This window comes from Parus major, chromosome 1, assembly GCF_001522545.3.
Source record: "Parus major isolate Abel chromosome 1, Parus_major1.1, whole genome shotgun sequence".
In the NCBI taxonomy this organism is placed as follows: domain Eukaryota; kingdom Metazoa; phylum Chordata; class Aves; order Passeriformes; family Paridae; genus Parus; species Parus major.
Window position 1 is genome coordinate 109911665 of NC_031768.1, and position 12384 is coordinate 109924048.

Below are 12384 nucleotides of genomic sequence, written 5' to 3' on the forward strand. Positions count from 1 at the left end.
GTGTGGGATGGATGCCTGGCTGCTCCCCTCACTTTGGGATGGATGCCTGGCTGTTCCCCTCACTTTGGGATGGATGCCTGGCTGCTCCCCTCACTTTGGGATGGATGCCTGGCTGCTCCCCTCACTTTGGGATGGATGCCTGGCTGAGGGAGCGCGGCACTGGACGATGTGACGCCCACAGTCCAGTCCCAGCCACACAGAGTGACTCAGAGCCTGGCCCTGGGAAACTGCAGCTAGCTTTTGTATCTGATTTCTTTATCTGCCTCACAGGAATGCTGGGGATTAGTTAACACCTGTAGTTAACTTGGAGAATATAGAAATGCAAGGATTTTCACGATTGATCAGAGCAAGAATAAAGAATGCTTCAGAAGAAAAGAGAAAACAACCCCAAACATACAAAAAAAAAAAGCACTGCACTACCTACAACCTGGATCTCATTTTTGGCTTTAGAAACTAGGAGACTGGTTTAATTTACAGGTTGAAGGTAACACTTTAGAAGGAAAGCTAATTGCTCATTGCAAGAATCCTGGGCATTTTTGTCCATGTAAATCACACCAAATATGACAGGGAATTTTTCAAAACAACACACCTGAGAAAAGGCAACACCAGAGCTGAGCTCCTCATTGCAAGATTAGCTATCCCAGAAGATTAACCTCCTCAAGCAGCAAGCACTGGACAAATGCCCCAATAAGCAACCATGGCCCTGTGAATGGCCCAGCTGCCTTCACCTGCTCTCCTGCTGATGGCCAAGGGCCCACGTTTCCTTTCCATGAATCCATGGCAGTGCAAAAGGCAGGTCCTTGCTGGTGCAGGCACAGAAACCTGCACCTCTGCAGCAGCTCTGAACCTGTGCCACGCTTTCACCTGCCTGCAGGAGGGCTCTTAACAACAATACAACAGCACCTTTCATCAATAAGCTTTTCTGGAAGCGTGCTTTGGGACTTTTAGATGAAAGGAGATGATGAGAGACAGATGACATGAGTGTCAGCTGTCCCTCCTTTGTACTCTCCTGTCACTCCACAGCTTTTCCTGAACGCTCTGAAGATGACAAAACAGTCCAACCTGTATTTGAGCAAAATCTGAGCAGGAAAGAAAGCACAGTTAGGTCCTCCTAAAGATTTAGTTTGAGTATTATATACCTTGGAGGATAAGGTGTGATGGGAGAGAGGAAACTTCATCAGGAACAGAGAAAATCAGTTGCAAAGATGTGCTAAATTTCACCCTGATGCCAGTGCACAATAAATGGGGAAATAACCAAAGTGGAACCATATTAATTTCAATTTCTTGTGAAATGGGAGAGTGTGTGTGCAGAGGGTGTGGGAGTAGCATGCCACACTCAAATGCTGACAACTTCACTTTTCACCAGACAACACACAAAACATCCCTCCAAGAGCTAAGAGCTAGAATAAAAAATCAGCCAGCCTAAAATACTGTCACTACAGTAAAATCATCAAGCTATCACTAGTGTGAGCCTATTTTCTCATCCAAATCACTGTGTGTTACTCTCAAAGTTTGGTTTGTTTGGGTTTTTTTTTCTATTTAGCTGGACCAACTCAGTAATTTAAAAGGAAAATTTTCATTTTGTTATGCAATTGAGCTCTTAGTCAAACAAATTACATTCCTGTGAGTTTTCAAGCTAAAAACTCAAAAAAAATTTCTTCTTAATTAGAAGAAAGTAACTTTTTTTCCCCCATTTAGTGCAGTTGTTATATTTGCTTGCAAATAGTTTGTTTCTATCAAAGCTGCATTTTCTATAGAATAAATGGAATGTTCCCAGTGTGGGGTTCCTCCACAGTTCCACTTGCAGCAATTACATCTCACAGAAAGGAGAGCAGGAGACAATGCACACCAGGGCTTGGTGTCAGGTTAAAAGTGCTCTTTCTCACACCTGAGCTACCAGGGGACACACCTGAGCTCTGAAACCAGGCTGGTATTCAAAGCTGAATAATGAATAACCACCACAAATGAATTCAATCAAGCTACACAACAATCCCACTTGGGAACAGGCTCACTCCTCCTCTCTGGAAGGAGCTGACAGAAATATGCTGTAATCAAAGGGGCTCTGTTCCAAGAGCAGTGCACTGTGGACAATGCTCAGAATGAACTGTGGCTGCTCCTGGCTGTGACCTGCTGCGTGCTCCGGGTCACGTCTGTGCCTCACCAGGGTCCCCAGCACTGCCCAGGGCAAACAGGTAAGAGTTCAGTGGCATCTTATGCTGTTCAGTGAATTTGTGAAATACAAGGGCTCCTATTGGCAAGAGAAGAACCAAACTAAGAGGTGCCAAAGCAGAGGAAGATGTGTACGAGCTCCGTGCACACAGCCTGCCAAACACGCTTCTTCCAGGGCCTGGCCCTTGGGAATCAAGGGCTGCCAGAAGTCTCCTACCATGCCAAACTTCGTATTTACTTCCCCCTGAGATTACAGGCAGGGGGATTTGGATGAGGCCTACTATCACTTGATGTCAAAACTTCACTTGGATTTGGCACAGCAAAGTCCAAAAGCCTAACTTAAAAAGGGGAACTTTAATCTAAAGCCCAGGCTCTCAGCAGGCAGGAAGTCACAGTACCTCTAAAGTTTAGTGGAAAGTCCAGCTCTCAAATTTGAGTTGTACATCCTTTCCACCATGTCCATGGGTTTGGTGCTTGCACTTGCTTGGGATGTGGGGGGGGGTTTTGGGCTTTTTTTTTCCCTTTGGTTGGTTGGGTTTTTTTCTTTTCTTTTTAAAAACTGTACACAAATGGTATAAAGGACTTGATATCTGAAAAAGCTGAACTGAGTAATCACAGAAGTCCAGCTACATAGGAATTGCACTGAAAGACACACACCACATAGGCTGTGTTTCCTGTGATCAGGGAAGGAGGAAGAGTTTTGGAGAAGCTGGTGGCCAGTGCTAGAGAGGAGGGGGCAGAGAAGCCACTTGCTTCTCTTTTACCAACAGTGTTACAGCTCATCTTTGATGCTCCTGCATAAGAGCACACCAAGATGTGGGAGAAAGGCACAGACAACACATCAAGACCACAGATTTGTATGTTCTGTGATGTATAAAAGGCTGTACCTCCCTTGTTCTGGAGGGCAAAATGCATTCCTGCACAACCTCCTGGCCATGGAGGATCTTGTGCCTCACTTGTAAAAAAGAGAACAACTTTAAACCCAGAACACCCAAGAGCAGCTGCAGGTGACCTCCTGTGAGTGTGCACACAGCCTGACCTGTTCCCAACCCAAAAAACCCCGTGAGCCAAGAAAACAAACCTCACTCTTCCCTAACAGGGAGTTTGTTTAGGGCAAGTACTCGCTTCAGACATCTGACAAGGAAAAGAGCTCCAAAATGTTTTGGTTTTTTCTCCCCCCAGTAAAGTCTTACGTATTGAATAGGCTTGAGGGATTTGATTGTAGCAGTTGGGCAGCCACAGGAACTGAGGTCAACATAGAGGCCTTCTTCCAGCACACAGTGATTGTCAGTGGTTTCCCCTTCATAACACAGGAGCCAACTGCAAGAATAATGGAACAAAAAAGATAAGCTGCTCTAGCTGCTTATTTACACTGTGTTTTTTTCCAAGACCTAATACTTTATAAGGACAAAAGGAATAAAAAATTTTCTTTGTTCTTGTCAAGCTTAAAGTAAGGTGACTTGAAAGGCTATGCAGCAAAGCAACCACAGCAGCAAAATCAAATTGTGTGGTACAGGAACTTCAGTTCCAGAGTAAAATGATGTTGGGTGCAGTTCAGACACTTCCACTGTGCCAAATTCTCAAAATCTGGAATAAATTCTAACTGGAGTTAAAAAAAGAGTCACAGCAAATGTGCAAACCTTCCCCAGGGAGAGCAAAATGTGGAGTACCCAAACCAAGGACTGGATGAGAGTTACTGAGATGCCTTGCAGGACAAAGGGTCTAAGACATGATGGAAGATGATGGGCATGTGTTATGTGCTTTCAGCTCTCTGAAATTTTGTAACATTTAAGAAAGAAAATTCATAATACTGAAAATGATGGCATGTAAAACAACAGACACTTACCATCCCCGGAGAACCTTAAAAGAACATGGTATGAATGATGTAAAATCAGAAACTTCTGCTGTGAAATCTACACATGCTCCTTGGAAATGTGTGTTACTGAAAGCTTTGAGCTACAAGAACAAAACAAAACAAAAACAATGACTAGAAGGAAAATGAAGGCAATATCATCAATGTAAACAGAAAAAGCTGTACTCTCAGAGAAGTATCCATTCAATTCACAAAGATACAATTAATTGAATGAATTGTCATTCAAAGACTCTTTTACATTTTCTACAGCTGCTTTATTTTTAGAAATACATCAAGTATTTTGTCATCTCTGGGCTGGCATAGGAGGCTTCCCCCAGTGATGCTAAGGCAGGCAGAGTTATCAAGTATAAGTTCAATTGCAGCAGGAGGGGGCCCAGGTAAAAATAAGAAGAGGAGGACTCAAGGCTGTTGTCAAAGTGCCCTGAACCACAGCTACACTCTCACTACAGCTCAGCAATCCAGTGCTCAAAGCAGGATGGGGAAATGCTGGTCAAAAGATACAGAGCTGCTATTGACAAAGTGCCCCAAGATCTTCTGTGATCACAGTGGTTGCAGGTGGCTTTTCATTTCAGAACTAGCAGGAGGATTTCTGAGGGAAGTGGGGACCTCTGAGGTTCAAGCTGCTTTTATATGTCATGGTAAAGAACTGCAAGTCACAGTGAACCAGCAAGGTGTGATCTGCTCATCCCAAAAAAACAAAAAGGCTCAAAATGTTGCAGTAAAACAGAAGAAAACAAACAGACAAAACCAAACAACCAATCTCCCAAAAAACCTCCCCTAAACAAATAAAAAGCCCAAGTGAACAAACCCACCCACTCATCAAAATAAAACAAACCCAAAGCAAACCTAAACCAATAAAACACATACAAAAAACCCCTAAAGCCCCTACCAGAACAAAAAGAAACCCTGGTATGATGTAGAAACCCTTGCTACAATGATCTATAGCAAAGACATCCAGAATTCCCTACCCTTGGGCTGCCACTGTGTAACTGAGATGAAATTCATTTGAAAGCCTGAAAGAGAGGTTGGAACCAAATGAAAATTTAACTGTATCAAGAGAACAGCTCATATTCTGTAATGGAAGAAAAACATGATGGCTGTTGCAAGAGCTACTTCCCCCTTCATGCCCCAAATTGGCCAAGCTTCCTGCCAAAGAAGAGAAATCAAGTGCTTTTGCCAGCACAGAGTGAGAAGGCCAAACACAAGTGTCAGCAAATGATTTTATGGAAAAGTCCAGTCAATGTTTTTAAAAGAAATGAATGTTTCCTGTTAGAAAGAACAAGAAAGGCTGAGGCTGGCCTTGCAGGCTATGAGCACTAATTGGAGAGCGCAGATCAGCTACAATAAAATGAATAAAGTGTAACTGACTTCTCTGTAAATACAACTGCACTGCAATGTCACAAAGCACCTATTTAAGCTGTAATTACACTGTGTTTTCTACCCACTCATCTCCAAGCTCTTTACAAAAGGGAATATATATATATACACATACACACTGCCTTTCTTTCATAGGCCACGTGCTATGCAAGGCTTGTAAAAAAGATTCACAACTCATCTTAACACAGAATTTATGTGGTAATGAATGAGGGTCTTAATTTGACAAAAGCTGTGGTGGAGCAGTGATTCCTCAGTGCAAACACTGCAATTAGTCTCCTACTGCAGCCATCTCCACTTTGTCAGGGTCTGACATTACTGTGCGAGGTTTCGCTTCCCAAAAATCCAACGGATAGAATATTAAAGTACAAATGCAGAGTTTCACAGCAATTATCTCTGCTCCCTAAATCACCTGTACAAGTCACCTGCTGTTGAAAGAGGCTTTGTTCTTGCTGGGCAAGGCTTTATTTTAATAAATGAAATGAATGGCTTTGCAGAGTTGGTGATTTCTTGATGTACCTGGTTTATTAGGAAGCTTGGCAGGTGGAAAAGGTCAGGGGAGTTACTGAGAGATACAAGAAAATTTTGCTGCTTTTCAGTTTCTGATAAGAACAGAAATGAAAAAAAAAGACACACTCTAAAAGACAGTGCAAACAGCTCTCTTAGTTCAGACATATGCTTATTAAAGGTGAAAGAATGTATAATCATTCAAAATAACCAATATATGACTTATTCAAAGATCAAACAGTAGGATTTAAGGATTTGCCAGCTCATATGCACCATGCTTAGAAGTTCTGAACTAAGAGACTGGTTTTCATGTTGAAAATTTTTATTTTACTCTGAAAGTGAAATTCTTGATATTTATCCAAGAACCTGTGTTTTACTTATCCTAAGTGATTGAATATTTTCCCATTAAAAATCATTCAAATTATTTCCCCTCCTATAAGAACTGCAGTGATATGAAATATGTTCTTTCTTCCCTAGCCTCAAGGCAGAATCCTATGAAAACCAGGATTGTGATAAATCAGGATAGCATTTTTTTCACAAATGGTATTAAGACTGTTATTAAAGACCACAAGAGGCAAAATGCAATCCAGTACATGTCAATATTTATAGGTGTCTGTGCATATAAACATACACACAGAGATTTTTTCACATTTCTAGAAATTAAAAGCTTGTAAAGCACAATTTATTGAAACTTCAAAGGTTTGAAATGAACTTAAAGGTCTGCAACACTGGAATTATACACTCAAGAGAATAGATTTTGGGAGATCCTGAAAAAACAGAAGAATTTGAGATGGAAATAAAATGATCTTCACCTGTTTAGACCCCACCAGTTTTATGTGAGTCAGTTATTTTATCTGGTATCATTTACCAAGACCCTTTGGCCAACATACTTGAAAGTCTTCGGATTTGGCTGCAAACTGCCATGTGAATAGGCTGGGCAGGAAGTCAGTGCTTAAGGCTAAAATAATACACCGATTATGTCTTCAGACAGGAAACATTTCCTGCAGTCCTGGGTTAATCATAAAATGGTAGAATTGGAGAAAAAGGAGGGTGTGGTCCACCTGCTGAGTAACACAATGCACAACACTTCCCATCCAAGAGAGAGAAATTGTGCCCAGATGACAAAATACTTAAGTTTTCTGAAACAGAACCACAGAGCATTAAAATATCTTTTGTCTCAAAATAAGTCACGTTTCTTTCCCAATTTAATTAAAATGCTTGTCAGAGAGAGCAATAAAATCACTCAGATCATCACCCAGGCTAGCAGGACAGAAAGAGATCAGCCAAACAACTCGTGCTGGACAGGGGGAGAGCCCTGCTGGGACAGAACATTGCAGGGGACACAGAGCACACACGGTGATGAACACAGAGCAGGTTTGTGTTTCAGAAAGGTAACTCAAAGGTCCATTAATGGAACAAAACCTTGTATGGACCAGACTCTGAGACCCTAAACAAACTGAGTTTTGAGACTAAGAGTGAATTATAGGGACTACTTTCTCTTAGTAAGTTATCACCAAGTTTGATGGAACTTTCAGGGAAACTGTCAGAATGTAGCACAGATTTATCAGGATCAGGATGTGTCCAGTTGAGCTCTGATGTTACTATAGCAGAAAGGGAGCCTTAAAGAGCAGCTCCACCTGCTTGGAAGACTTTGGAAAGCAGAACTACCAGCATCCAAGACAAAAAAACCCAGCTTCCAGGTGTTGATGCATCTGCAGGTTTGAAACATGCAGTTCAGTTTTCTGCACTTTATATTTTCATCTTCACACATAAACACAGGAGTGACAAACTGGATGCAATGAAAAATAATGGAAAGAAAATCTGCCATAAAGAGAAGGATGAATGGATGGGAGGGTGAGTTCCCAGAAACAGGAGGAAAAGAAGTGGGAAATAAAAAGCTGTAGAGACCCAAAGTCACTCAAAACCCATTGGACTGCCTGCATTTTTGGGGACAGGATACTAAAGGGTATGATCTGGAATAAAGCAAAGAGCAGAACACTTAGCAGACTTCACTTTCATCCATCTACCAGTTTCTTCCATCACTGATTTGCTGTAGCAAGGTGACAATACCCAAGTGTCACCTGAAATTACTGAGATATCATCTGAAGCAAGGCATTTAACATTATCTGCATTTAATTATTAAGTGTAGTTTAGTACTAGAGACTGTTATGTAATACCAACATACCAAATGTGGAGGCTCATTTGTCCCAAGGGGCTCCTGCAATAATAAATACATATACACATATTAGAAAACCCCAACATTAGTTACAATTAATTTCCTAGGAGACACATGAAGTTACCTGAAATTTGTAAAGTATGAACTCAGGAGCAGAGGAAAAAAAAACCAAATTTCCCAGGCTCTTGGCACAATTTCCGTCCTCAATTTCTGCCATGAGCTCTCAATAACCTGCCTGATTGTTCAATGCCTTTCACACAGAGAACTTCCATCAGCATTAATTAATTCCCATAATGTGCATTAGAGTCCATGTAAGTGCCTCTGCATTTACTTTTGAGGCTGTTTCTTGCAAAAAAGGCAGAATTGAAGCCCACAGAAGACACCTCTCTCAACGTGTGCTCTTCATAATAAGGTTAAGCATTTCTTTTGCATTCCTATAATTTATTACTTATTAATAATTTATTACTTATTAATAATTTATAAACTTATTACAATTTAATACTTATGGCTGAAGATTGTCTTTGTTTTGCATTAGGGCTTTGACAGTTCTGGCACTAATCTGTTTGGGTGAGTTGGCACTAGCATGGATTGAATAATGGATTAAAAATATTTCCTGTCTTTATTCACTGTATCTAGTACAAATATTTTAGCATAAAAGTAAAAAAATAACACAACAGAATTCTATTATGTAACAACACAGGCCAGATAAATTCTCAAGTATTTTTAAATACATTATCAATTACTATGTTTTAAGACAAATTAATCTTTCCAGGCCAGGTTATTTTCTCCATGTATGCAGTCTGCCAAAGGGAAATTTTTCTTATGAACTTTCCCTGACAATTTTCTCAAAAGACAGAAAGATCTACAGTGTCCATTTGTGTCTCCATCCTGAAAAGACTCATTATGCCTTTCACGAGGGTCTTTAGATTGTTTCCAAGCTAACAGGTTGTTATAATGTGGGCTCTCCTGTTTAATTATTATTAATTAAACATATTAAAAATATTATTGAACTCTGAACTCCAAAGGTCTCATTTCTTTTAAGGTTTTCCCTTAAATTCTGGTAACTCACCAACTTCACAGGTCGAATTGACATGATGGTTTTACTAGATCCTCCCCAGTCAAAGAAGCATTTGTATTTTCCTTTCTCCAATACATATTGTTCTCCACAGAAATATTTCTGCTGATATGCCACCCACCTGGAGAGTGACAGAAAAAATTAAACTGAAAACATTGCATTTTTCTGAGTAGTTTGATGACAATAGGAGCAAGTCAAGCACAACAGAATGACCACCTGGTAGATAGTGCAACATTAAACCTGATGAGAGGCACAAAACTGACACATGCTTGATTTTCTACTTTTCCCTACTTTGACAAACACAAGATTTTGGGTGTCTGCTTTCACATCAAATTCATTAAGAGATGATGCCCTGCTCAGAAATTCAGAGGAACAACATTTAATTGATAACTTTTTGAATCTCTCTTAACTGAATCTGTTTGGCATTCCCCCAGACAGGGCTTTCTTACAGCTTTTCCAACTGGATTTAGGAAAAATAAAGAAGAAAGAGAAGTAACTGGTACAAAGAAGAAAGAGAAGTAACTGAGGAAGGCTTGATGAGATTAAGCAAAAGCTTACAATAGCTGGCAGTTCAAGCTTCTCCCACCCTGCTTTCCCTGTTGCAATTTAAGAAGAAAGAAACCCCCAGCTAGAGGGTCCTTCTATCCCTGCACAGTGGCAGAAGCAGATGGGGGATAGTTAGACACCTGTAAATCACCCACTTTTGGTGATGCATTCCTCTCTTACTCACCCAGCACTGGGACTGTTATATTAGGGATATAACAGGGCATGTCCTTACCCATTTTTACTTTTATCATCCACAGGTGAATCTGTTTGCTTTTAATTTATCTAATATTTTTTTTTAACCTCCTGGTGCTCTCTGCTAGCACAGTCCCTTCAGCAGCAAGTTCCAGAAACTCACTGCCTCTGCTGTAGGAAAAGCTTTTTTCCTTCCCACATCAAAATCTGCTTTAAAGAAATCTCCAGTTCTGTAAAGCATTTCCTCCAACTGTTGTCATGCAAGATTCTGTGAACTGCATTAATCTTGTCTTACCACCTTCAGGATTTTGCAGCTCTCATTTGTATCCCTCCTCTCCCAACTGAGTCTCAGCCTTTCATTCCTGCACCTAATCCTCATGAGACACTAATCACCAATTCCTACATAAGCAGTTCAGGTCCCTCACTTCACAGTTCCTGATCCCCATCACCATTAGGGTAGTTATGACAATATTAATACTGCATTTTAAAAATTACTATTAAAAGTTTGAAATCCACATGATTCCAGTGCTCCTTTTCCTTAATGTCTTTTATGTTTTAGTTTTTATAGTTCTATAAAAATTATTTTAATTTCCAGTGCTAGCAGTCTGACTTTATTACAAAATACAGCACATCTCATCCTTTCTGGACAGGCTCTACGTGTCACAAAAGTTATACCAGTTCTTGATATATCTCAAATATCTTTTCAGTATTACTGCCATGAAACCATGTGATTCCTCTGGGGGGACATCACAAACTTTCTATGAACAAGAATGCTCAGATCCAAATCAAGGTGTAGGCATGAGAGCTAAAGAAAACTATTATTTCCCTTGCACTCCCTAAGGAAATGTAAAGAAACACATTTCTCCTCCAAATATTTTCCATGTGGGCCATGTGGAATATAGTCTGTCAAAACATGCACCCAAATGTGCACAGAAATGTTTAGCATGTTCCATCCACATATTTGAGTAGACTTACACGCCACTTTTGACAAGAATTGACCTTGTCTCAGGGCCAAACCCAGCCTGCTCCAAATCAGGGATTTCTTCATTGATGATGTCAAATGCTTTCCCATCTTCATCATCAGACTGGAAAAGTGCCACTGAAGACTCTATGAAATCCTAAGAGGCAGAACAGGAATTAGAAGACTGTCACAGCTCAATGACTCTGCACAAGATAAAACATTTTGGGAAAGAGTTGTGGCCAGAAAGACAGAATTTTATAGAGCAGTGAAGGGACTTGGCTCCCTGGTGGGGATCTTTATGGGATATTTTGGTATTGAAGTTCTGGAATAACTGCAAGCCTGGCAATCTGATTCAGGGGTTTGCAATGAAGAGAGGAAGAGCCTGCTGTCCCTGAGCACCATCCTTTCCTCTCTGAGGATGGCTCAGAGTGCAAAGAGATGCTTGTGTGGGAAGGAGAAGAGTTAAGAGGAAAAGCGTTTAGCACTGATCTTCCAAAAGCCTCACAAATAACTACTCCAAGCACAACCACAGCTATAGTTTTTTACTAAACTTCTCCTTCCTCATCCCTTCCCAGCAACATGGCAATAATTATGGAGAGGAAAAGCCTGGGCAAGATCACCTTTCCAGCACAAGGGGTTTGTATTTTTTGGATACATCCACTCTAGCTATAAATAAATCCTGCTTAACACTGTCACATTCTCTCTTACATAGCTGTTTAACACTGTTTTGTGCTTTCAGCCAGCTTAGTTTCTTGGCCAGATTACTTGCACAGCTTTAGATTATTTGAATTTGGGTTTCAAATCTTCAGCTTTTTAACCACTTAGCAATTTTAAGCACACAGTTCAGCTGCTGCTTGGGAAAGGAGAAAACAACAATCCATTCACTTTACTCCTTTTACTTTTAACAGAAAGCACAAACTCAATTTCAGTGTTTCTCCATCATTCAGCAGAGTTATGAATTGAAACTAAGTCTTGCAAACAAGAAACAATTGCTGTCTAGCAAATAATGTGGTTGACAGAGAATCACAAACATATGAGGACTGCACCACAAACATATGAGGACTGCACCATGGGACACTAAGCACAGAAAACAAAGATTTATAACTATCAAAAAACACTTAGAAATTAAGGCCAAACCAAGCATGCAGCCAGATTAATTTGGTCACGTGAAGCAAAATTCCTTATCATTATTCATTGTGACACAATCACAAGGAATAATGCAATCCAATTTTAGAATGAACACTTCATGTGGCTCAACTTCTCTGCACTGTTTACAGGACAGTAAAGGGTGATGGAACAAATTCTGTCATAAAACTGGTTTTCTTACTGTGTTGACCACTTCCTTCCTTTCTTCATTTATTTAAATTGTTAAAGTTGTTGCAACTATTTCAGGTATACACTAGAAATTAAAGTGGCAGGTCTGGAAAAATCATCATGAAAATCTGCAGCTTCAGACTAGTTTTTAGGGAAAAAAAGAAGGAAAGAACAACCAAACTAGTGAAGTATTACTG

General features: G+C 40.3%; 1 protein-coding gene across 1 annotated transcript in view; it reads right to left on the bottom strand.

Annotated features, from left to right (window-relative positions):
- Window positions 1-12384, bottom strand: part of CRYBG3 (crystallin beta-gamma domain containing 3) — an 81935-nt gene that overhangs the window by 10596 nt on the left and 58955 nt on the right. Inside the window, exons 13-17 of the mRNA XM_015620380.2 lie at window positions 10888-11030; window positions 9169-9295; window positions 8109-8141; window positions 4016-4125; window positions 3363-3489 (exon numbers count right to left, since the gene is read on the bottom strand). Coding sequence (XP_015475866.1) covers window positions 3363-3489; window positions 4016-4125; window positions 8109-8141; window positions 9169-9295; window positions 10888-11030 — 540 coding nt within the window. The remainder of the gene's footprint in view (window positions 1-3362; window positions 3490-4015; window positions 4126-8108; window positions 8142-9168; window positions 9296-10887; window positions 11031-12384) is intronic.